The sequence below is a fragment of the Hemicordylus capensis genome, chromosome 3 (genome assembly GCF_027244095.1).
Source record: "Hemicordylus capensis ecotype Gifberg chromosome 3, rHemCap1.1.pri, whole genome shotgun sequence".
NCBI lineage: Eukaryota > Metazoa > Chordata > Lepidosauria > Squamata > Cordylidae > Hemicordylus > Hemicordylus capensis.
In genome coordinates, this window is record NC_069659.1 from 2,551,632 (window position 1) to 2,577,656 (window position 26,025).

At 54.9% G+C, this 26,025-nt stretch overlaps 1 protein-coding gene across 1 annotated transcript in view; it reads right to left on the minus strand.

Annotated features, from left to right (window-relative positions):
• Positions 1 to 1,326: 1,326 nt before the first annotated feature.
• Positions 1,327 to 26,025, minus strand: part of INPPL1 (inositol polyphosphate phosphatase like 1) — an 89,470-nt gene continuing 64,771 nt past the window's right edge. The window contains exons 14-28 of the mRNA XM_053310259.1: positions 25,778 to 25,874; positions 23,658 to 23,796; positions 22,917 to 23,016; positions 20,975 to 21,063; positions 20,605 to 20,686; positions 19,917 to 20,006; positions 18,089 to 18,202; positions 16,424 to 16,512; positions 15,169 to 15,256; positions 13,566 to 13,721; positions 13,249 to 13,336; positions 11,830 to 11,988; positions 9,792 to 10,557; positions 6,147 to 6,280; positions 1,327 to 4,046 (exon numbers count right to left, since the gene is read on the minus strand). Of these exons, the coding sequence (XP_053166234.1) occupies positions 3,956 to 4,046; positions 6,147 to 6,280; positions 9,792 to 10,557; positions 11,830 to 11,988; positions 13,249 to 13,336; positions 13,566 to 13,721; positions 15,169 to 15,256; positions 16,424 to 16,512; positions 18,089 to 18,202; positions 19,917 to 20,006; positions 20,605 to 20,686; positions 20,975 to 21,063; positions 22,917 to 23,016; positions 23,658 to 23,796; positions 25,778 to 25,874 (2,282 nt within the window). The 3' untranslated portion in view covers positions 1,327 to 3,955. The remainder of the gene's footprint in view (positions 4,047 to 6,146; positions 6,281 to 9,791; positions 10,558 to 11,829; positions 11,989 to 13,248; positions 13,337 to 13,565; positions 13,722 to 15,168; positions 15,257 to 16,423; positions 16,513 to 18,088; positions 18,203 to 19,916; positions 20,007 to 20,604; positions 20,687 to 20,974; positions 21,064 to 22,916; positions 23,017 to 23,657; positions 23,797 to 25,777; positions 25,875 to 26,025) is intronic.

Genomic DNA, 26,025 nt, shown 5'->3' on the forward strand with positions numbered 1-26,025 from the left:
TCCGTTACCTTCACCCACCTAATTCTCTAGCCAGCTTTCCAAGTATTCCCATCTCCTTCCTGGTCTGTGCCCTTTTAGAGTTCTTGATCATTAGCCCCTCTGCCTTATCTCCAACCAGCCCCCACCTCCTCCTCCATCGACTTCCTTCTGAACCGTTTCTCGGTCCACTGCCTATGCTGCATCCTTACCCCAAGTTCCTTGCTTCTGGGCTCCCTTCCCGTAGCTTCCATACATCCCAGTTATCCTCCCTGTGAGGTTGCAACTCCCTGCCAAACTGACAGCTTTCCCTTCCCGCCCGGAAGCTGGACTACAAGTTAATTCCCTGCACAACAGAACATACCAAGCCACAAACACCAGCTCAGCTGCCAGAGGCTCCACTGCCACAAAGGCAGTATAATACTACTGGCCCAGCACGTCTCTGTGCTCTCCTGGCACAAGGATCACCCACCCATCTTGTTTTTCGTTTTTCTGGTGACTTCCCAAAGCAAAAGCAGCAGTGTGGTGGTAGCAGCGGCAGCAGCAAATGGCACAGGACAGCTGGGGCGTCTTGTGCTGTGGCAGTTCATGGAAACTGGATGAAGGTGAGGTTGAGCAACATCTTCAGCTCCAAATGTGGTGCCATTTGGGCTACAATCGCAGCCCCTTGCAGGCACACCGGACATCCTCCATCTCCGAGCAGCGGTGTCATCACCTGGGTCACAAAGTAACCTCTCTTGGGATGCTCTCTCTGACTGTTCTTCAGCTTTTTTTCTTTTTTCTTTTCTGGTTTTGTTTTGTTTTTAAGAAGATAAAAACCCTGTTCTGTAATTTATTGAACTCATTTGCAAAATATGCTAATCCAAATAAACTTAATTTATTGAAGAACTCTGGTGTGTCCACCTGGAATATCCTGGAGAGGGGTTCTAAGGCTCGTACACACCCTCTGGGTCGGTCCAGGAGTAAAAGCAGCTGGCTGCAGCGCGGGGGGGGGGGGGGGAGTCATCTGGATACTCTGTCACTTGGCCAGACCCAACTGGTGATCTCTTGGCTTGAGGCATGGGCAAGGTGTGTGTGTGGGGGGGGGCAGCCTTCCTTACAGCAGCCAGGAAGGATGGGCTCTGCAGCCTAACTGCATTTGGACTCCAGGGCTGAGAGCCCCTCACCCCCCACACAAACACACCTTACTGTCTCTCCCTGGCTTATCGAGGAGGACAGTTGTGGGTTTCCGGCCAGGATCCCCACTGGGCAGCATAGCACAGATCACTGCTGGAGTGTCTGCAGGTTAAGCTACTCTGTAGGATCAGCATCCTGTTACACAAGAGGAGGACAGCAAAAATAGCAGCAGCATTTAAGCAAACAGCCCTTTTATTGCATCAATATGTGGAAAACTAAGGCATGAAACGCAAACATTTGGGAGGGACACACACATTGCAATTCAATTCTCAGCCCATGAAATATGAAGCATAAAAAGAGAGTTTCAAATAGCAATTAAATTAAACATTAAAAAAACAACAACACAACCATACATGAGATACAACAGTAGAATTTAGTTGGGTTAAACTCACACCAAACACTAATAATAGCAGAAGGGAGGCAAGGAGAGAGGCAGAGGGCAGAGAAGTTGTCGGCAACACCCCACAATATTGCAGGAGGAACACGAGAGAGAAAGAGAGAGAGAGGCAGGCATCCTTCATTTCCATTTCAGAGAGAGAGTTCAGGGAGAGAGAGAGTCCCAGTAGACTGCTGCTGGGTCCTCCAAACCAAAGAGCTGATGAGGTGTGTCCCACCGCCACACACCTGCCGGTTCCTTGTTATTAGAAGCTAAGGCACGGGGTGATTAAGCAATTGTCCAAGAGCAAAAGAGCCGATCAGAGGCTGGAGGCCATGAGCTGCCTCCTCATTTCTAGCCTTCGGTTCTCATGGACCAGGGACCTGCCCTGGGTCTTAAGGGTGCTCTCTGCAGGCACCTTGGTTTGCATTGAGAGCGGAGAACAGGCCCTCTCCAGCACTGGCATCTCAACGACTTTCCCAAAACTAAGGGAAAGTAGCAAGCAGAACAGATGAATCTGTTGGAAGAGTGCACTGGTTAAAAAAAAAACAGTGGGGGCCCCGGGACCTATGGGGAGGGTGGTGGGATTCCATGACCTCCTGCTATGCGGGCCTTCAAGTCCCACATAAGGAGGGACCTTGTGGAAGGAAGGAAGGAAGGAAGGAAGGAAGGAAGGAAGGAAGGAAGGAAGGGGCAGGAATAGGCCGACTGAACTCCAGCACCAAAAATCAATCAATCTAGACAGAAATGGCTGATCAGGTGCAAGGAGGACAGAGCCACAACCTGCCTCAAGGCCCGACCCCCACGCGGTGGAAGAGAAGGGCATGTTTGTGTCAGAGGGAACGTGCACCTCCCCTCAGCAAGTGCTCACATCTCTGCCTAGGAGGCCTGCACTCCTTGCACCCGGGAGGCCCTCAGGCGCCATCTTGAACTGCCTGGACTCGGTGTTGAAGCCATACCCCTCCTTCCTCAGTGACTGGCGCACAGTCTTGTCTGACTGGCTACACTGGGACATCAAGAGGTCTTCTGGCAGGAAGGAGGGAGGGAGGGAGGCCTTCCTGTCAAATATGCCCACGCTGGATTGGCGGCCGGGCTGGTTGCTCAGCTGCCCCAGTGCTGGAGTGAAACCAACCCCTCTGGGGCCACAAGGGCCTTCATGAGGCCTTGGGTGCCCTCCTCCACCCATTTGGGGTTACCTGAGGTTATTCTGGAGGCTGTCATCCATGGGATGGTTAAGATGCTGGGGTGAGGGGCTGCAGGTGGGTTTGCATCTAAGGCCAAAGGCTTCCAAAGCCAAAGAACAAACGGTTCTCGCCATCTGGCGGCTGCAGCGAGAGAGAGAAACCTTCCAGAGGAAGAGGGAGGCCTCTCTGCTGCGGGCTGGTCACAAAGAGAAAGGCCTCTCAGTGGCAGGACACAGTTGGGGGGCAAGATGGAGGCTGTATTCCCACAATCCCTCTCCTGGAGGCCAACTGGCATGGGGACATCCTTTGCTCGTCTTGGGCAGCCAGAGTATTCCAAATAGTCCTTGGAGGATTCCAGCCAATGGAAGCCCACTTGCTGGCAGGAGGAGATTCCAATTGGCCCTGCCTGTATCCCATCTTGGGGGGCTTCACACCCCAACTAATCACATCTAGGCCCACCTCAGGCGCCTGAACAGCCAAGGGCTACTTGGGCATTGCTGTGGGAGCTCAGGATGACTCTGCAGAAAGAGGGCTGTTGAGACTGGAGGCTGGCCATGAACCACCTGCAGCAGGCCAGACTTGCTGGCCACTTCCTGCCCAGCCCACAGGTATCCTTAGTGCAAGGACCGGGGCCGGTGAGCTAATCGGCAGAATCCCCACCCAAGAAATCAGGCTTGGTGCACAGGCCATCATGGGCAGGGGGCAAAAATGCTGCTCTCTGAAAGGAAGAGGAAAATGAAGAGGGAAAAAACAGAATCCTTCTTTCATTGCAATAAATAAGAATAACTTAACCAGCGGCACAGGGGAGGGCAGTGGGGTGGGGGCTGCTGGGGGTTGCTGTTCTGAAATGCTCAGCCTGGACCACTCTGGAGCGACCCTGGCCTGGACCACTTGTGCTTGCTTATCCTTTCCTTTCCTCCGAATTGGCTGGGTCCCAATTCCTTCCTTCAGGAAAGCGGGAGAAAAATGGGGCAGCAGAATCCCCACACCAGGTCTTTGGCCACCTGGACAGTTTGCGCCCGGCTCCAAGAGGTGGGTACCATCTTGGATGTTCTTCCTCCCCTCCAGGGGGAGCGGTGACTCCTTTGGGCTCCACAGCAGCAGCAGCAGCAGCAGCAGCAGAGCAGCCATTCCTACATCACACAGGATGGGAGGGGGACGGGACAGGACTCTACGCCACAAGGAAGGAGGCACATCCCAGGGTGTGGCATGGAGGCCCCCGAGACAGGAAGGGCAGGCCTGGCTACTTCTTCAGTCTCAGGTGCTCGAGGAGGAGCAGCTTGTGGTTGGGGTCCATCACGCCCACCTCCTCCAAGTCCTCATCGGTGATGTCACTGAAAGGAACAGAAGAGGAGATTCAGCACCCGGATAACACAAGGATGGACCGCTCAATCATTGGTCCCAGCAGATGTCACTGCCATGGTTCACAGGCTTCCCTGGACCTCCTTACCACCACCACCACCACCTCCTCAGTTTTCAGCAGATGCCTCTTCTAGGTTGCCATGGTCGCCATTTTTAGCGGAAAGCCAGGCCGAGGCCTACACTCCGATGGAGGTGGTGGTATTCTTGGACAGCCACTTTAATGGGCAGAGTGCACTGGACTCATCAGCAGAGACTTACACTTGCCATCGTGGCCCATCTGAGTGCAAGACCCGAGGCCTCAACAGGCACGGGCCACTCCTCACTTTGCCTGTGTCTCTCAGCGACAGCCATGGCACTCGGAAGGCAGAACAAACCATTCCCAGTCAAGGCCTGCCTCTCCTGCCCCACAGATGGGTCAAAAGGGCAGGTTTAGGCCTCTGCAAGGAGCATGAGAATTCTACAACTTTGACTCCTAGCACTGCAGTAATCTCTTTTAGCCACTAGAGGCATGATGAGTGACATTAATAGGTCTCTCTTGGTCAGTTAGAGTCAGAACTGTTCGGCTGGTCCATGGGGCACACTCCATTCACAAGTATCATTCAGAGAAGGCATTGCTCCAGAAGGGGTCCGGCTGAGACTCAAGACAGAGGGGCCTGGAAAGCTGTTCATCTTGTCCTGAAGGTCTCGTGGTAGCAGGCATGAATCGTCTCCTTTGCTAAGCAGGGTCAACCCTGGTTTGTATTTGAATGGGAGACTATCTCTGTGCCTTCTGCAAAGCTAGTCCTGATGTCCAGAACAGCATCTCACTCTAAGCCAGGGGTTCCCAACCTTGGGTCTTCAGATGTTGTTGGACTACAACCCCCATCATCCCCAGCCACAATAGCCAAAGGCTGTGGGAGTTCCGGTCCAACAACATCGGGGGACCCAAAGCTGGGAACCACGGCTCTAAGTCCTTTCTCTCAGTCCTTCTCCAAGGCCAGCAGATACTTCAGCAAAACCTTTCCTAGGGCCCTGCCCCCCTGGAAGCCTCAGACCTGCCCAGGTTTTACTACCACCCTCCTGGCTCTCCCTCACTCCATCCCCAATACTCCCTGGTCAGCCCCATACCTCTCCCCACCTTCAGAAGAGTCCAGCTGGACCAGGAAGGCTCAGCCTCCTCACTCCCAGAGTGGCCCATCAGACGCCGCTGGGATGCCCCCCTCCCCCCCCACCAAGGTGATAAAAGGCATGCCCCTTCTCCTGATGCTCTGCTCCCTTGCAACCGGGGTGCAGAGGTAAGCTGCTTCTGAATATGGAGGTTCTATTCAGCTGTCAGGACTAGCAGTAATTTATTTATTTGTTTATTACACAGGTAACCCACTTTTGCTTCCAGGTGCCCAGAGCGGTAGGGACGGTTACATGTACCTCCACCACTCCCCTGTGCGGTGGCTCAAGCTGAGAAACTTCTCCTCCTCCATGAATCTGACTAATCCCCTTTGAAAGCTGTCCAGGCCGTGGCCGTCACCACGTTTTGTGGCACGTTCCTGACCCTGCCTGGTGCATTCACGGCAAAGCCCGCTGGGTGGATGTCCGGTTGCTTCATGGTGCCTAACACCCCTAGACCCTGCTGGGCATGACCGTCTCCAACGGCAGCGCAACTCTGGATTCCGCCGCCCAGCAGGTGCCTCCCATTCATCCAGCCCCTTTGTTCATGTGATCTCCCGCTTTGGATCCGAGCACAGGCGCCTCTGCCCCATTTGCCTCTGCCAGCCTGAGCACAGCTAGTCTGGTGGCCGCAAGCTTAAATTGTCCTCTTGGTTAAGCAGGGTCCACCCTGGTTTGCATTAGAATGGGAGATTACAGGTGTGAGCACTGGAAGAGATTCCCTTTGGGGGATGGAGCCGCTCTGGGAAGAGCATCTGAGGTTCCAGGTTCGCTCCCTGGCAGCATCTCCAAGAGAGGGCTGAGAGAGAGACTCCTGCCTGCAACCTTGGAGAAGCCACTGCCAGTCTGTGAAGACAATACTGAGCTAGCTGGACCAAGGGTCTGATTCGGCATAAGGCAGCTTCCTAAGCAGGCTTGGGGAGACTCACCTGAGGAACTCCAGGTCGTCCCAGCCATTGTGGATCAGGCCCTCCTCGTATCTCTCCATGCCGATGGCCCTCAGCCACTCCCCCACACTGGACTCACTCTGCCTGGAGCTGCTGCGCCCGTCCTGGCCGACCGTCTGAGGAGAGACATCCAGAAAAAGGACTCAGGGGCACCAAGGGACCAACACAATCTTCAGCAACACCCACCCCGGGGGAATCAGGTCTGGACCACGCTGCTCTCTGAACACGTGGCAAAACGGCCCTGTGACTGCCAGGATCAGCAGCAGGGCCGGCCCGACCACTAGGCAGACGCCTAGGGCGCCAAATGGGGCGGGGGGGGGGGGCGTGCAGACAGTGTCAGGACGTAGCACTGCCCATTATTTCTCTCCCTCCCTCTTGTATTGCACAGTGGTGTAAGAATGTAATGCGCAAGCCTGCTCCCCGAAGGGCCTGCACCTTCTCCCCTTCTTTGCTCATTGCACCTCAGCCCCCAATCCGTAGCTAGTCCCCTAAGCTGCAGGCCCTCTCCTGAATGTGGATTCCCTGCCTCAGCATCCATTTCCAACAAGGAAGGGCCTCCAGCTGGATTTCCAAATGAGTCGCAGCATCTGTCCTTCTCCGGAGCATTCTGCCCCCGTTATAGACCGGCAGCTCTCCCCCACTGCATCCCCAAACCAGGGCAGGCCAGTTGCCCGCTGGTCTTCTGCAGGGGTTGACCACTGGAGCTCACAAAGGAGTAGCTTGCACGGCTCACTTGAAGGCCAGGACTCCGTACGCCTCGGCTGGGGGACACCAAGATCAAACTCCACCAAGGGCACCAAAACCCCCAGCCCAGGTCAGCAGGCCACTCAGAAAGCAGCGCACTGGGCAGGTACCTTGCTTCTTAAGCTGCCTGAATATCTTTTGGAAAGAGATTCAAGGTAGAAATTTAAGATTCTCTGCCACAAGATGTGGTGACAGCAGCCAACAGCCTGGATGGCGTTAAGAGGGGTTTGGAGAACTTCATGGAGGAGAGGTCTATCAATGGCTACTAGTCAGAGGGCTGTGGGCCACCTCCAGCCTCCAAGGCAGGATGCCTCTCAATACCAGTTGCAGGGGAGCAACAGCAGGAGAGAGGGCTGGCCTTCTCCTCTTGCCTGTGGGCTTCCCAGCGGCACCTGGTGGGCCACTGTGCGGAACAGGTTGCTGGATGAGATGGGCCTCCTTGGGCCTGATCCAGCAGGGCTGTTCTTATGTTTTTAAGAAACAAACAATCAAACGAACAAATATTACTTGTCATATACTTGAACTTGCTCAGCATTTCTTTAGCTGTGTTGACTCTCCTCCTTACTTAAGAGAAGCCTGGCTGAATGAGGCCCAAGGTCAGCACCCCGTTTCCCACAGTGGCCCACCAGATGCCTCCGGGAAGCCCATAAGCTGGAGGTGAAGGCAAGCAGGCCTCTCCCGCTGTTCCTCCCCAGCAGCTGGTGTTCAGCGGCCAACTGCCCCTGAATATGGAGGTTCCATTGAGCTCCCATGAAGAAGACCAATGGAGAGGCCTCTTCCTCATCTCCATGAGTGTGTCTAATCGCCTTTAGAGAGATGAGACAGCAGTTACCCCTGCTAAGGCTCACTGGGCAAAGAGGCACCTTTGGTGATTCTCTTTATTGAGCAGGCAGAGAGCAACTGGCCCTCTCCATCCCCAGCACAGCATCCCGCCAGGGACTGGTGCTGGTGTCTATCTTATGTTTCTTTTTCGATTGTGAGCCCTTTGGGGACAGGGAGCCATCTTACTTATTTATCATTTCTCTATGTAGACCACTTTGGAAACTTTTGTTGAAAAGTGGTGTATAAATATTTGTTGTCGTTTTAAAACCATCTAAGCTCGTGGCTATCGCTTCTTTTAGTACTGAAATCCACAAATGAATTGGACATTAATGATCCTTCTCCCTCCAATCAAGAAGAGAACTGACCGGGCCTTCATGGGGGCTCCAGGTGGTGGTTGGCTGCACTAACCAAGAGGTCTAAGGCAGGGGCGGAGCCACCAATGAGCCAGCAGGTTCAAAGAACCTGGGCCGTGCCCAATCAGGGGCCGCGCCTCGAGGCCCCGACATGCTCCCTGCGTCTGATGCCAGTCGTGGGGGTGCTGGTTGAGCTCCCGAGTGGAGGCTGCGTGGCCCCCGTCCCAGAGCCAAAGGGCCGCTGCATTCACAGCCCGGCCAGGAGTGACTCTTCCCTGCCTTTAAGGCGAACGCAGCGCCAGCCCAGCTAGCTCCTGCAGGGGCCGCGCAGCCCCTCTGGGAGCTAAACAAAGGCGGCCAGGAGCGGATCTTCCCAGGGAACTGCCGCTCCTGGCCGCGCTGCAAATGCAGCCTTCATTTAGCTCCCGAAAGGGCCGCGTGGCCCCTTCGGGAGCTAGACTCCATCTGCTGCCGAGCGGAGCCTGAGCACGCCCCCGTTTCTGACGCCAGACGCGGGGTGAGCGGGGCCACTGCTGCCACCACACAGAGGCCACTGGTGGTCACGCTCCGCCACTGGTCAAAGGCATTCTAATCAGACTAGAAGGAGACCCCCACTGGGTCAGTCCCAAGGGCCATCTTGTTGCATCTTGTTGGACTCTCAGGGGCCCATCAGACGCCTCTGGGAAGCCCACAGGCAGGAGGGGGAGGCTGACCCCCACTCCCACCGTTATTCACCAGCAACTGGGATTCTGAGGCATCCTGCCTCTGAACCTGGAGGTAGCCTATAGCCAAGACGAACAGCTGTGGCTGTATTTGTGAATTGGTCTAGGCCTCTTTTAAAGCCATCCAGGTTGGTGGCCACCACCACATCCTGTGGCAGAGAGTTCCATAGATTAGTTCTAGGCTGTGTAAAGAACCGGGTTTTTTTGTATGTCCTAAATGGTAAATTGCCCAGAGATTTATTCATGGGAGATATAAAAATATGCTATACAAACAAATATCATTCCAAGCAATTTCATGGGTTCCCAACACAGACGCAAAAATCTCCCAGAAATTATGCAAGGCCATTTTTGTGATAGATAAGGGGGTGAGGAAGAGAGAAGAGCAAAGGCCTCAGTACAATGGTCACAGCATCTCACTAAAACGTTTTTTTAAAAAAATTAGTCATATCTTCATTTAGAAACAGCATCCAGAAGATGTCTACTGAAATTTAAAAAATCCTCCCTCTTTAGCAAAAGCCAAAAGAGAAATTGGGATAGGCAGATCCCCTGGGGAAGCAGTTCCAAATTGTGGGCACCACCACCAAAAAGACCCCGATCCCCTGTATATCCAGAGGCAGGGCAACTCAAAGCAAGGATTCAGAATCAGATCATAATGCGCAGGCAGTTTTATATGGGGGTGCACAGGGTTGGATCCTGCAGGTTTCAAGCGGTATACAACTTTAAAGGTCAAGAGCAGCAGCATTTTGGATGCAGCCAACAGGCAGCCCGTACAGCTGGCCAAGAACGGGAGTTCTGGGATCTCATCTACTTGCCCAACTCAGCACCAACGCTGGTTCTTGGCCTCCCTTCTCCAGCTCAGAGAGGGACACACAGGTGGATCTGGGGAGGCTGCATCTCGCCACCATCGTTGCCTGAGCCAGGAGGGACCCAGCAGAGCCTCCCCTCGACCCCCACCCCCTCCCCCAGTCCCCCTCTCCAGAGCATACCTCTTCGGCCAAGTCTTCTTCGATGCTCTCGCGGATGGAGCGGGGTGGGAAGGCCAGGGGGCGGCTGTAGTCAGGGTGCAGGCACCGGTGGGGGAGATCCAGCCTCACTTTGGTCAGGGGGTGTGACGGGGGCCGGCCCGGCTGCTCCCTGCTCTGCCCAGCTCCTCCTCCTCCTCCTCCAGCGGAGTAATCCACCTCGCTGAGCGTCCTGGCCATCTGCAGCACGGAGCACGAGCGGTCGTCCCGGAGGCCCCCGGGGGGCACCGGTGAGGCGCTGGGTGACTCCAGGAGGAAGCCGGGTCCCAGGGACGGGGCTGGCCGGGGGTGCAGCTTGGGGGGCTTGGCCTCCAGGGGCTCACTGAAGGCCACAGAGCCTCGGCACTTGCCAGCCCCCGGCTCCTCCCCTCGGCCCCCCACCGGCGTGTAGAAGGCGTTGTCGGCGGCGGCGGCGGCATCCAACTCCACGGACTTGGGCAGCGGTGGGGGCGGGAAGTCCGGGGGGGGCAGATTGAGGACCCCCGGCTCCTCCTCCTCGGAGCTCTCCTCCACCCTGGCGGGGGGCTGTTGCAGGCGCCGATGCTCCGGCTGGATCGGGACCGTGATCTGGACTTTGTTCTTGGGGACTGGGGGCTTGGCCACCATGGTGGGGGGCAGCTCCGTCACCAGCAGCTGATGGGGGACCCCTTCCAGCACGTAGTAGGCCGGGTTGTTGAAGCTGTTCTTCAGGGGGCCACCCTCGGGATCCGGGGGGGCATCTGGCTTGGACCTGGGGGGTGAGGGGGCACAAGGGGGGAGGCAGCTGAGCCCTTCCTCTGCCCGCAGAAGCGGAGGAAGCCTCAACGGTGAGCTCAGATCCAAGGGGCTCATTATTCTCCACTCAGCCCTCCCCACCTCTGAGCTCCCCTTCTGCAGGAAGTGGGGGCGAGGGGGGGGCCCTGCCCTGCCCAACAGACATGCCAAGGAAAGGATCTTCCCCCACACCCTGCCCAGGGCCAGCCAGCAGGGACTCTGCTGTCCACCACACACAGAGCAGCCCATTGGCCTCCTGGAGGCTCGTCACCTCAGTCAAGGGCTCTCAACCTGGGGTCCCCGGACGTGCTTGGAGACCCCTCCCTGAAATCCAAAGGCCGCTCGTTACGCCTCTTGGTTTTGCCATCAGTCACAAGCGTCTCCACGGGGCTTGGAGAAAAGCTGCCGAGCCTGGCAGTTGAGTGGGAGAGCAAAGTTGGCGAGAGACAGGCAGGCACCGTCTGGCACGAAGGAGGGGCTTCCCTCTGGGACCTCCCACAGTTCTGCCAAGGGACAGGACAAAACCTGGGGGGCTTGAAATGGGCTGGGGGAGCTTCTATAGGTCAGCTGTTGGTGGGATGGAGGCAGAGGCCTGAGGAAGGGAGGCAGTCCCAGAAGCAGCCGGCACCAGGACAGAGACACGTCTCTATGGAGCCGAGGAACTGAGGAGGAAGGAGCCCCAAGGGAGGAGATATTCAAGCAGAGTGCTCTTGAACCACGGACATAGGAAGCTGCCTTCTACCGTGTCCAACCCTTGGTCTGACTAGCTGAGGATTGCCTACACAGACTGGCAGCGGCTTCTCCAAGGTTGCAGGCAGGAGTCTCTCCCAGCCCTGACTCGGAGATGCTGCCAGGGAAGGAACCTGGAACCTTCTTTGTGCAAGCAGGCAGGGGCTCTTCCCTGAGCGGCCCCATCCCCTCAAGGGAAGATCTTCCACGGTTCACACATGCAGTCTCCCATTCAAATGCAAACCAGGACAGACCCTGCTTAGCAAAGGGGACCATTCATGGTTGCTAGCACTAGACCAGCTCTAGGAAGGACCAGAAGCTTGAAGCTGATGTGGAGAGTGGCAGGGAGCATGCGCAAAGGCCCCAGGAAAGGGCTGCGCACTGAAGAAGCGCGAAGGAAGCAGAGGTGCGCCAGACGTACCATGAGGCTGCACCGCTCCACCGCGGATAAGGGTGTCCGGGAGCTCCCTCCCCCCTCTCCAAGGCATCCAATGGGGCTGCCCCTCTGCAGTCCACTCACCTGCTGTGTGAGGCCTCCTCTTTGCAGGTGCCACGATGTGGGGCCAGGGGGCGACCGGCCGTGAGGGCACTAGACTTCTCCAGGTCGTCCAAGAGCTTCCCAATGGGACAGGTGGCCACAGCTGCAGCATCTGCAGGGAAGTGTTTCCTCCCGACGGATCTAGCAAGAGAGGAGACGGAGGCTCTGAGGAACGGCCAAGGGTCACCCCCAGGGCTTCACAGGATGCCTTGCCTTAGGGCAGCAGCGTGAACTGGATGATCAGGGATGTGGAAAACTGCCAGCCGGCTGGCCTGCCCCGGGCACCCTTTGAGACGGAGCCTGGCATCTGTGCTGGGTGCCTGGCATTTGCATGCTACCCACAGAGGAGACTATAACAACATCCCCAGTGGGTGCTACTTCATTATCTGCTTAGCTCCCACCTTGCATCAGAGACATCAAAGGCAGATTTCTCTTGAACCACTTTCAAAAGAAAAAAAAGTCACATTCACAGCCCAGCTGGAACTATGAAGTTTTGCACCTGGAATAGAGGCAGGGAGTTCCACAGCCTGGGCCCTGCAGTGGAGACAGCCCTCCGTTATGCAGCCCACCAGCCGACTACAACTCCCCTCATCCCTAGTCGCCAGGGCCCTGTGGGGAACAGGGAGAAGGAGGACACAATGGCCAAGCCCCGGCCTTGCTCGCAGAAGGTCCCAGGTGCAATCTTGGGCAGCAACTCCAGGTGGAGCTGGGAGAGACGCCGGCCTGAAGCCCCGGAGGGAGGGCAGACCAGACGGAGCCAGAGGAGGGGGGACCCGGCTCTGACGCCCTGCAAGGCAGCTGCCTGTGCTCTGTGCTGGGACCCTCGTTCCCAACTCCTTTCCTGCCCAGCTGCCCTGGGGTGGATGGCTGGGACGAGAACCAGCGCTTGGGTTTTTAAAACGCTGTGAGCTGCCTCGAGCACCACTGCACAGGCAAGGGGAAAGGGAGAAGAAAAGGCCGTGCCCTTGAGTCGGTGTCGACTCCTGGCGCCCACAGAGCCCTGGGGTTGTCTTTGGCAGAATACGGAGGGGTTGACCATGGCCTCCTCCCGCACAGTATGAGGTCATGCCTTTAAACATCTTCCTAGACCACTGCTGCCCGACAGAGGAGTTTCCCATATTCTGGGGAACACACCAGCAGGGATTCGAACCAACAGCCTCCTGCTCTCTAGGCAGGTTGCTTCCCCACTGCCCCATTTGGTGGCTCAATTGTACTGGGAGGGGGCGCAGAATATCAGTGTTTTAAACAGAGATAGATAGATAGATAGATAGATAGATAGATAGATAGATAGATAGATAGATTAGATAGATAGATTAGACAGATGTGGGTGCTTAAGCCTGCCTGACTCCCGCATTTCCGGCTCTGCCTCCTCACTCCTAAATTTCCTCCCCGGAGCCTTACTTGCTGTGTTCCAGGTTAGTCCGCGATGCTGGAGGCGGCAGCTTCCCTTTGGCAGCTCCTGTCTCGTCTTTGTCGATGCTGATCCATTCTGTAGCAAGGGGAGAGACGCACAGGCTTGTGGGGATGCTGTGCCAGAGCTGCACTGGGCACAGGTGGGGGGCGGGGGGCACTGCCCCACCCCACCCCACCCCATCCCACCCGGCTGGGCAGCCCAGAGCGCTGGCTTGGGAAAGAGGCTGGCCCAGCAGCCCCGCCAGCCTGGGGTTCCCGCTCAGAGGGCCGGCGAGGGCCCCCAGGGTCTCCCCTCTCCCGCTCACCATAGAGGCGCTCTCGTGTGCCCATCCTCTCGGCTGGCACCCGGACCTTCATGGAGCCACGGATGTTGCCCGTCTCCTCTCCCCGGTGGGACAGGTAGGTGAGGAACTGCTGAGCGGTGCTGCCGATCATGGATTTGAGGGCAATGACACACTCGCCTGAGGAGGAGAGAGACGCCAGCTGGGCGGGAGGCCGGAGAGAGAGGCCAGGCAGGGCGGAGGATGGGGCAGAGCTGGGCCAGTCTAGGGCCAGGGCCAGCAGGGAGGCCCACAGCCAAGACTCGGCTCAGCAGGCGGCCTGGGGCACGTCCACTCATTCTCCACCCAGCCTACCTCACAGGGCTGCTGTGAAGCTACACCGCTCGGCTCGGTTTCCGTTTTTACACCCACGCTCCTCGCAAACCCCACGGCCGCCTGTAGATCTTAAAATCCACGCAGCAAACACAAACGCCAGCAGATCAGCACTGCAAGGTCGCTGCCATATGGCGTGGGGATGGCCATTGGTTTAGGGAGTTGTAAGAGGGGCGCGGCAAGTTTGTGGAGGACAAGAGACGGCCCGTGGCTACCCGTCTTGATGGCCACGGGCTGCCTCCCGGCTCAGAGGGGCAGGTGCCTCCAAATTGGGAGCAGGGGCCAGAGAGAGGGCGTCACGCCTTCCTTGCCTGGCTGGGGGCTTCCCAGAGGCATCTGGTGGGGAAGAGGAGGCTGGGCAGGAAAGGCCTGGGGCCTGATCCTGCAGGGCTCTTCTTAGGTCAGAGAGAGGCTGGGCAGGCACCTGCCGCGAGGCTGTAGCAGAGACTCCATCCCTGGTCTGAGCAGGGCGCTGGCTAGAAGACCACCTGCGAGGGGCAGAACCCACCAAGGAGTCGCTCTCACGGGTAGAGCATCGGCTTGGCATGCAGAAGGGTCCCCAGTCATTCCCGGGAAGCATCTCCAAGTAGGACTGAGAAAAACGCCTGCCTCAAGCCGTGGAGAGCTGCTGCCAGTCAGAGTGGACAATACTGAGCTAGGAACAAAGGAAGCTGCTATATACCGAGTCAGACCCTTGGTCTCGCTAGCTCTAGCTCTTGTCTTCACAGATTGGCAGCGGCTCCTCCGAGGTTACAGGCAGGAATCTCTCTCAGCCCCATCTGGCGATCCTGCCAGGGAGCGAACTTGGGACCTCAGATGCTCTTCCACTGAACTATGGGCCCATCCCCTCAGGGGAACATCTTGCAGTGCTCACACATGTAGCCTCCCTTTCAAATGCAAACTAGGGCAGACCCTGCTTAGCAAAGGGGGGCAATTCATGCTTGCCACCCCCAGACCAGCTCTCCTTCCTTTCTTGGTCTAGAATAGAGACCAAGAGTCTGGTATTCCTAGGTGCCTTCTCGCCCCACAAATCTATGCCTCTAATGGCCTGGCAACGCCAAGTCGCATCTCCAACCAGCTCCCCAGCAATGTGCTTTGGCTCCTCTGTGCCACTGCAGCAAGCAAGGAAGCCTAAATGGAGAACAAACCTCCGGGCGGAAATCTCTCCAAAAGCCACTGGAGGGCAACAGTGCGCAGCGTTCAGCAGCAGCAGCTGCCGGCTTCTGACCCCCGGAGAAACGAGCCAGCTCCTTACCATAGGATTCGTAGCCATCCAAAGATTTGACAGTCAAGAGGATGTGCTGGTCTTGCAGATACTCAATGTCAGAAAGGATCGGCTTGAGCTGTAGGGCAGAGGAATCAAATGGCTCTGTCACGGCTACAGGTAAAACGCATCGCTGGGTCACTGGCTGAGCCTCCCTGTGCTTGGCACGGTGCTTCTGCTTCCTGTGCCTTTACTGTCTGCTGTAGGAGAGGGTGCCAACAGGCGTGTGGCCACCACTGAGCATGGGGGTACGAGTGCCCCCCCCCGGCCACCATGGCCCCGGGTACTTCTGGGGGCCACCAGAGGTTCACCCCGCTCTCCCCCCACACCTTTTGGGGGCCACCAGAGTCGCTCGTCCGCCTCTGCCCTCCCTGAGCCATGCGCGCTGCCCTTTTGCCTGTTACACACGGTGCTTTGCTCATGCGCCATTGGAGTTCAGTGGGATACATCCTCTCTCTGATCGGAGTGATGCAGAGAAAGAACACATCTGACCTGACCCCAACAGCCTGGAAACGAAGCACCGCATGCAGCAGGCATAAGAACATAAGAAGAGTCCTGCCGGATCAGGCCCAAGGAGGCCCACCTAGTCCAGCATCCTGTTTCGCACAGTGGCCCACCAGATGCCGCTGGAAGCCACAGGCAGGAGTGGAGGGCGTGCCTTCTCTCTTGCTGTGACTCCCCTGCAACTGGCACTCAGAGGCATGAATGCTCGTCTTGCCACTGGTGACTATGCCCCCTTGCGTATGACATCAAATACAGGATTTCTGTCCTGCAGCTGCCAACGAGCAACCTATACCCCTGGGTGCCAGTGCAGGATGGGATCGCCACTGCAGCGAAACCCAAATTGCTGGACACGCCCACCCGCTGGGACATGTGACTCGCTCCTTCCCTCGTGCCTTTGAGATGCCAGATCAAGGTGGCTCAGTCTTGGAGGACAGCTGGATGGACCCAGTTAGCAGCTTCAATGTTGCTGATAAAGTCCTGGGTTTTTTGTTTCCTTTTCGAGTCAAAACATGGGTTTTGATCTTCTGTTCCACCTGGCTTGTTAGCAGCTTTGGGCTTTCACTTCTTGATGTTTCCAACCTATGCGCGCGACACATTTCGAAGAGGGGCTTGCTAAAGGGAGCAGTCGTGCTTCGGTTTCGCGAACAGCCCTCCCTAGATGTGTCCTGTGCTGTCCCAGCTGGCCTCCTGCTTCTTCCCAGGGAGGGCTGGGGTGGGGTGAGAGGAAGAGGAGTCTGCTTACCGTGGGCAGCTGCCTGGAGGACCACTGCACCTTCAAGAAGTTGATGTTGTCGCTGCTCTGGGAGTCGTTCTCGTAGCTCTTCTTGAATTCTGGGGGAAGAGCAGAAGAGAATTACTGGAGCGCCGTTGATTTTAATTCTTAATTTCAGTACACTTTGGGTGTACTGAAGGTCAAGGAAAGCAGAATACAAAGTTACTGGAGAGGTACAGACCTGCACTATGCTTGCGTTCACATGAGCAAATGCTGCACAGTGTAAGGGTGCACGTACACACACACACACACACACACACACACACACACACACACACACACAGACTCTTCACACTCAGCATCTCTCCCACAGGAAGCAGAATGTGCAGAAAATACTCCCGAGTTGTTCTGCCTTCTGTAAGGAAACTGGTGGGTACCATTCCCATGTGCGAAGGGGTGGAGAGCAGAGGATCCCTGCCACAACCCTCTCCTGCCCTCCAGCCCCCCTTTCATTTCAACCCTCAGCAGGAACAGTGTGGGAGTTAAAGCCCTTAGACTGCTGGGTGTGTTTGTTCAGCCAAGCCTGTCTGCAAACGCTGCCCCCAAGTCCCCGTCCATGTGAATGGCTGAACGTTTAAACAGACTCTTGACACACCTGTTGGCTCAAGGAAAGGATTCTAATTCGCACCCAAGGCTTCTGGCCAAAGTGGAGAGCCCAGCACACCCCCTTTGGGCAGAGGCACGAGAGGCCAAAGAGCCAAGCAAGCCAAGACCAGCCCAGCACAGGAGGAGGCGACCACCGCCCTCGGCAAACGTAGCCCAGCCTGGATGAACACACACGGAACTGCCTTCCACTGAGTCAGGCCATGGATGGGCCTGGTCCGGCAGCAGCCACTCTGCAGGTTCACCAGGCGGAGGAGGTCTTTCCCATCACGAACCTGCCGCTTCCCTTATGCTCTGCCACTCTGGGGTTGGGAGAAGGCAGCTCCGAGGGGAAGGGCCCAGCCAGCCAAACCCAGGATCCACCGAGCTCCAGACTGTTTCCTCTGTTTCCTCCCACAGGTTCTCCAAGGGGGTCAGGCAGAGAGGGGCCCCCTCCCCACCACCTGCTAGCCCACATCCCTCTGGGCTTGAGATGCCAAGGGTTGAACTTGGGACCAGGTGGGGCAGGGGCTGTAGCTCAGTGGTTGAGCCCCTGCTGAGCATGCAGAAGGCCCCAGGTTCAAGCCCTGGTGGCAGCATCCCCAGGTCGGGCTGAGGGAAACTCCTGCCTGAAGGCTTGGAGAGCTGCTGCCAGCCAGAGCAGACAGTACTGAGCTAGACGGACCAACAGCCTGACTCAGTAGACAGCCGCTTCCTGTGACCTTCTGCGTGCAATGCAGACCTTCCCCACCCATCTCGGCACCCTGCGAGATCTTGCTGCACCATGTCAAACACTGGCGGGCCAGAGTTGGGCTGTGTGTGCGGCGGCTCCTCCCTTCTCACCAGCAAACCCACTCCTGTCATGGGATACATGTGGGACTAGCAAGTGTGCCAGCAAGCCCCAACGGCCTCTTGTGCTCCCAGAGGGACTTAAGCGGATGCTGCCAAAGTGGCGCCTGCCGAGGGGGGCCCAGAAGCAACAGCAGGTCACTCTGAAGCGAGGCTGTCAGAGCTGGCAACCCCCCCCAAACCCCCCCCCACACACACCCCTACCTTCTAGGCACGTGGAGTAGAATTCAATGAAGAATTTGGTCCTGCTGGCTGTCTTCACAATGGCCTCGATGCTCTCAAACTCAATGCAAGCCTGGTCTGAAGACTTAGAGAGACCTAGAGGCAGGGAAGGAGGCCGATTACGTGGGGCAGGCCACCACCCCACCCCATGACACATCCTAGGCCAGGGGTTCTCAACCTCGGGTCCCTGGACCCTTTTAGGATTACAAATCCCATCACCCACAACCACAACCAGAGGCATGGATAATGGGAGTAGTAGTCCAACAGCATCTGAGGGCTTAGGCAGTGCCCGCATTTCCAGGCCAGTCTTTGCGACAGGAAAGGCGAGAAACTTGTGTATTTAACATTTAAAGAGTTTGACAGTGAACATTCAAAAGAGTGTCCAATTCTGCAACGCATAGCGTAGTGGTTAGAGTGTTGGACTAGGACCAGGAAGACCCAGGTTCGAATCCCCATTCAACCATGAAACTCACTGGGTGACTCTGGGCCAGTCATGTATCTCTCAGCTTAACCTACTTCACAGGGTAGTTGTGAGGATAAACATAACTATGTGTACTGCTCTGAGCTCCTTGGAGTAAGAGCGGGCTATAAATCTAATAAAGAAAGAAAGAAAGAAAGAAAGAAAGAAAATAAACACACCCAAGTTCCTGTGCTTACACATGCACCCAGAGGCGACCCACCATCTGCACCTGCAGTGCTGTTCTTGTAACTGACTATCTGCAAAGAGCTTTGCTCCAAGTTTCAGTGCCCCTAAGACCCCCACTATACCACCTTAAGTGGTGCAGCGGGGAAATGCTTGACTAACAAGCAGAAGGTTGCCGGTTCAAATCCCCGCTGGTACTATATCGGGCAGCAGCAATATAGGAAGATGCTGAAAGGCATCATCTCATATTGCGTGGGAGGAGGCCATGGCAAACTCCTCCTGTATCCCACCAAAGACAACCCCAGGGCTCTGTGGGAGCCAGGAGTCGGCACTGACTCGAGGGCACACTTTACCTTTAAGACCCCCACTGCTGCTGCGTCTCCAAAGCATATTAAAAGATAAAGCAGGAGCGGGAGAGGCACCCCCACTGCTCAGCCAGACACCTGGGAGGCCAAACTCTCCTGTTTCGGGGCATGATGGATCCCACACTGAGTAAGGCTGCTGACTTCAATTTTAAAAATTTTAATGTTATTAATGTGTTTTTATCTATTATGATTTTATCTTTTTACAAATCTTAAATGTTTTATGTTTTTATTCTGTACACCGCCTAGAGATTTCTATACTAGGTGGTATATAAATTCAATAAAGAAAAAACATAAATAAAATAAAATAAAATAAATAATAAAGGCAGAAGCGACAGACTACCAAGCCACAGCAGCCTCTCTTTAAGGGCTGGAGGAGCTCTGCTCTCTTGGCCAGGACCCAGAGCCATCTGCATCACCAGCTGGGCTGGGGCCGACTATCTGGCAGGCACCAAAAGCATCTCAGGCAGGACTAGTGCATGTGGTACAGTCACCCTCTCACTCTGTGTCCAGCCATGCGTTTTGCATGGGGATGGTGGGCAGAGCCTCTGTGCCAGAAAGTTAGGGGTCACCCCTCCCCCCAACAAGTATCAAGAGAGCAGCATCAGAGGGAGCCATCCTGGTGTGGTCCCAGGGCAACAGGGAGGGAGACAGAGGCCCAACCAAGGAGGCCACAGAGGAAACGTGGAACGGATAGGACCCGTTTTATGTGTCCGGGGGGGGGGAGGTGCTCCCCACGGTATTCTCCACTCAGCACCTCTCTCCCTGCCTGCCCTCACCAGCTTTCCCCTCTCTATAGTGGTACCTTTTTTGGAAACAAACTGGGACGTGACTCCAACTTCAAAGGCCGCGAAGACTGGGGAGTGGTCACTGCTTACAATGTCATCTGTGCACCCTGGAGTGGTGAGGCGGGGGCGGGGGAGAGAAAGAAGGAACAAATGGACCAGTTGAGAACTGATCTGCCCACTTTCCTTCCACTATAATCTTAATTGAGAATAACCATCTTCACATATTAGCCCACCTGTCCATCAAACATTCACATGCCCCCCGTCTTGAATTGGGGTGGATGACATCATCACAAACGACACCCCTGAGGTGTCCCTTTGTGTCCCTACAATTGTGCCAATTTTGGTCCAAATCAGTCTGGGCATTGCCAGATAGGGACACACACACACAACTGGGTGATTTCATAAGCTTACTAGCCTTAAGGAAAGCAGGATGGGGAAAAAATCCACCCCAGGGCTGTGGCGGTCCACAGACCTTCAGCAGGGCACTCGTTTCCCCACTTTGAACTGGAGGAGTTTGGTCAAGAGCCCTTGCAAGTGACTCCAAAGAGCTTCGGGCAGGAAGGAGGAAAGAGGGCAGAAAGGGGCCAACAGAACTCGAGATTGCAACGTCTCAGGATGCTGCAGAAGGCAGAACGGGCCATTTGCAGCCACTCCAAGAAGACAGCTAGACTACCCCCCCCCCAGACCCTGCTGCGCAGAACTCACCGTAGGAGTTGCAGTTGATGTGGGTCTCCGGGTAGGACTTCCAGAGAATGCGATCACACCATGAGGGGACATTGGTTCTTACCTGGGAGGAGCAGGGAAGACAGGTGAGCTGGGCCCCGAATTACCAGGAAGCCACCCCCACTACTACATCCACATACTCAACCAACCCCTCCCCTAATTCTACTTGTGGGGTCGCGTGGAGAGGGCGGGAACCAACATGGGGTGAAGCAGCTCCCTGCCCTCACCAGAGAAAGCCCCACTGCAAATACAGGGGCCTCTCCCAGCCACCACTCCCCCCCCCCACAAACCCACCGGCAACGGGCCCCCATGGCCCAACCCTGGGAGGCCTCCCACATTCCACAGCACCTACCCCGGTGGGCTTCTGCTTGTGCCACACGTAGGTATCACGGGAGCCCCTCTCATACCGGTACGTGGGAGGGAAGGTGATCTCCTCCTCACCTGCAACGTGGAAGACAAACCAGAGAGGGGCTGAGCCCAAAGGGACTGTGTTGTTCATTGGTAAACTCGCGCACAGCCTCCCTCCCTCAGGAAAGGGTCCCGTTTTCAATAAGAGGCAGAGCAGATTTAAACAGTGACCACTCCAGCCAGCCTGGGTATCAAAATCCTCATTGGAGGCCCTTCTACAAGTCTCTCTGCCACCCGCAGCAAAACAGGCGGTGGTGCATGCAGGGCCTTCTCCATTGTGGCACCCCACCGGCTCTGGAATGCCCTCCCCCGAGAGGCCCAGCTGGTGCACAGCCTGTCTTTGCCAGGAACTGAGGGGACATAGGAACATAGAAACATAGGAAGCTGCCATAAACTGAGTTGGACCATTGGTCCATCTAGCTCTGTATTGTCTTCACAGACTGGCAGCGGCTTCTCCAAGGTTGCAGGCAGGAGTCTCTCTCAGCCCTATCTTGGAGATGCTGCCAGGGAGGGAACTGGGAACCTTCTGCTCTCTTCCCAGAGCGGCTCCATCCCCTGAGGGGAATATCTTGTGGTGCTCACACTTCTGGTCTCCCATTCATATGCAACCAGGGTGGACCCTGCTTCGCAAAGGGGACAAGTCCTGCTTGCTACCACCAGACCTGCTCTCCTCTTTTCAAAATCAGAACGATTGTGAGGCCCCGTTTTCACGGTCTGTATTCATACTGAAAATCAAGATCAAGCGAGCTTTTGCCCTTCTGCTCCACGGGAGGTTTCTGTCCTCCCTGAGCTCGCCTTAGGACACCCGCGTTACGGTTCGACAGCTGTACCGCCCCAGTCAAACTCCCCACCCGACACTGTCCCTGGAGTGTGTCGTGCCTGGCCCGCGCTGGGTGATTGGAGCCAGAAGCAAGAGCCCCTCAGGGCTCACACAACCCTCCCCCCCGCCTCACCAGGTATGAACGATAAGGACCTTTTAGAGTTGTGGGGCATTTGCTGCTTATTTTAACCTGGTCCGCCTTATTTTCTGTTGCTCCTGCTGGATCCTGTATTTTCTGTATGACTGTACTGCTGTTTTCCTATTTTAAAGAGGCTCGGTGCTCTGCTATTACTTAAAGAGCAGGAGAAGGAGAGACATTTCCACAATAAGAAGCACCAGACTGCTAATTAGTCACGGTGTTGCTGCTGCAGCCTCAGCCATGAGATGAGTGGGGGCTCTTAGGTGGGCTGTGCTCTCTGCGTCTCAGGCCCCACTCATTGCTGTGACATCCATTCTTAGCCCGGTTGTTTATTAACTTAGATTCCTCCTTTGCACAGGGCATTCAAGCACTACAGAAAGACTGGACACACCGGAATTCCCAATAACAATTCACACAAAATGTTTAAAAGGGAGGAGAATAATAGTACTGGCCTACCTGACAGCACTGTTGTAAAGACTGTTGAGATTATATATAAAACCATTTTAAGTTCTTAGGAAATGCACTATTTAAATAATGAGTGTTTATTTATTAATAATAATAAAGCCCTTGTCACTCATACATGACTTGTCAGGTTTCACCTTGTTCCATTTTCCACTCCTGTGGCAATGAGTTCCACAGTTGCACCTTGGGCTACTTTGACCATTAGTCATTAATAGACCTATCCTCTGTGTTCATGGAAGCTTTTTTAAAAAATTAATAAATCTGAGAGCAAATAAATATTACTAGCCACCTATGCCATTGGCCACGTCAACATTCTGCAGTGTGTGCGTGCTTACATTATTAAGCACCTAAAGCCTTGTGCTCATTTGCTCTGATCCTGACATCAGTGCCAGGAAATGCTCTGCTGAAGGACATAACCCTGAAGGACATAACCCACAGTCCGAGAGAGAAGTATCGGTTGCTCACTGAATCGCAGGAAGATCTTGTGCTTCTCCTTCTCCAGGTTGAGCTGATCCACCTTGAGGAGAGGCTCAAACTCTTTGCGGTTGATGTAGTTGAGGATTTCCTGAGGGAAGAAGATACACCACAGCCATTTTCCCCCACGTGTGGTTTGTTGCATTTAGCCGAGTTCAAATCCTAGTCAGCTACGAGAATCCCCAGCGGGGAGAGCCCTTCTGTCTCTTCCCATGCGTGACTCAAGCTGTGCAAACCAACATCCTCTACCACTGGGCTTCCCAGATGGTGTCGGACTACAGCATCCCGGCTGAGGATGATGGGAGTTGTAGTCTGACACATCTGGGAACCTGAGGTTGGGAACGCCCATTCTATGACATCACCAGGGATCTTGAGTGCAATGCTCAGATGGTCCGGTGCAGCCACTCGAGTCACCTCAATGAACTAGTCCTGCCTGTGCCCTCCCCTCCTCAGTTGGCTTCCAAAAGTGGAGCTGGCGTTTAAGAACTGCCTGGAAGCCACCACACTTTCTGACCGTCTCCCTTCCCGCCATGCCACAGCAGACAGGACAGAGGAAATCCACGAGTTGGATCTTCCATGACATGTCTGGAGTCCACTTGCGATTACTAAAATGGCCTGGTCTGCACATGCTCAGAGGCACTGTCTTCCTGGAATTCATGAAGTCATACGGAGGATGAGCCTTGACCCCTCCCAGGAGACCAGAGCCCACCGCCAGTCAAACCGCTGCCTCACTTGAATGTCCATGTCCAGACGGTAGTTCAGGTCCCCGAACCAGAAGAGGTGCGTGAAGCGGAGCGAGATGTCGAAGGAGCCAAGCTGCTTGTCCCCCAAGGAGAGGAGACGCAAGATGTCCAGGTAATTCTGGTTCCTCCTGGTGGCCAAAAGGGGAGAAATGAGGGGCAAAAGGCGGCAGAGGGGGGAAACGGGTCTCTTTGCTTCATGTTATAGGGCTGAACCAAATATTGGTTACGTTAGTAAGGAAATGGTTGCACAGAGGTATGAGTTCGCCACGTGCAGGAGGACCAGGGGCAGACCCCACCAAAGAAAGGTTTCAGCACTTTTAAGAGAGAAATATGCATCTTCACACAAAACAGAGTACAAGCATTTCAAACATTCAGGGGGAAAAATATGCGGTAGAGTCCTCCCAGCATGAGATGGAGAGAAAGTCACAAACTCATTTTATATCAGGACACCTCAAACTTTGGTTCCCAGATGTTGTTGGACTATTACTTGGACTACAACTTCCACCACCCCAGCCACAGTGGCAGGAGGGGATGATGGGAGTTGTAGTCCAACAACGCCTAGGGACCCAGGGTTAAGAATGCCTGTTTTATATCCTGCGCTTCCTCCAAGGAGTTCAGGGAGAATTTCTGCGTTCTTTCCTCCTATCCATTTTATCCGAGCAGCAATGCTATGAGGTGGTCTAGGCACACATAGCTGCCCCCCCCACCCCCATTTTTTTTTAAATTCAGCTCTATTATCTTCATGTTTAAGAGTGAGGATTTTGCACAATTTGCTAGATGTGCAAGATGTCCCCTCAATTTCTAAAATTCCCAGAGTTTCAAAATCTGGTCCACAGTAGCCAAGTGGCAAAGCCTGTCACCAAGGCAGACACAGCATTAGGCCCACCGTGGGCACACAGCACCCACCTGAACATCCATAAGGAAAATACAGGTACCATCTCTACTGAATAAGGACCGTTTGTTAATTTAATTTTAAATGAGATAGGACTGTTAATTCCCCCAATTTCTTTCTTTAAAAAAAAATATTTTATTTCCAACAAATACAGCACATGTGTAAAAACTGTGCAGCACTAGAAAAGAACAAATGAGAAAAACTCAAATATAAGCCAGAAACTGAGCCATTTGAGGTTATACGCAAGTTAAGAAGAGATTGTCGGTTGTTGAGCAAGCAGGTACAACTTGATGGGAAACAAATGGAGGAGAGCTGGTCTTCTGGTAGCAAGCATGCATTGCTCCCTTAGCTAAACCCTAACCCTAACCCTGGTTTGCATTTGGATGGAAGACGACATCTGTGAGCACTGTAAGATATTCCCCTTCAGGGATGGGGCCACTCTGGGAAGACTAGCTTCTGCATGTTTGCATGCAGAAGGTTCCAAGTTCCCTTCCTGGCAGCATCTCCAAGGTAGGGCTGAGAGAGATTCCTGCCTGCAACCTTGGAGAAGCTGCTGCCAGTCTGAGCAGACAATACTGAGCTAGATGGAGCAAGGGTCTGACTCGGTAGAAGGCAGCTTCCTATGTTCATAACTGAAAACAAAATCCAAGAAAGAACATCATTCCAAAAGGGATGGTCAGTTGGTAGCCCAAGTTTAAATCTGAAATTTCCAAAACAATCGACAAACAAAACACAAAACCACAATACGAAACCAAAACAAATGCAAGGAGAAAGAGCATACTATAAAGCAACCGCCTTAAAATTAGTTGAAGGCCTTCGCCTGATGCCTAAAATGTCTCTGGCTGGGCACCAGATCAGCAGCTCCGGGGAGCGCATTACACAGTTGGGGCTTTACCATTGAAGAGGAGCATTCCCTGGGGGTCACCCCTTTCCTAATCTCTGACAGCAAGCCCATCAGCTGAAGAACCTCTAATGCAGATTCACATGAAAAGAAGGTGGTCAGGTCTGGAGCTGTGTACAGCAAGCACTTTGCATTGTGCTGCGGAACTAGTGAGAAGCCAACAGAGTTGGAGGGCATGGGAGGGCATGGACACAAGCACATGGGCCTCCAACATGAGTCCGCCACATGGGAAGCCTGGTCTTGCTAACCCTGCGGTTTTGTCTCCCAACCTGGCACACCCAGGAGCCTTCCTGCCCACGCCACTGCGGGGACTCACCTGGCTGTCTTTTCGTTGCCAGAGGTGAGGTGGCAGTTGACAAAGCCAAAGGACGTGCCGTTGAACATGAAGGAGACGCCCACGGCCCCTTTATTGCCTAGGAGAAGCGAGATGGAGGAGAGGTGAGTGACGATGCATGTGGCGACGATGCTGAAACGCTCCCGGGGAACAAGCATCTCATGGGGATGTTTCCAGAAGCACCCTTCAGCCGAGGCTCATCTCCACCCTGTTCTTGGTTTGTCAGCCTG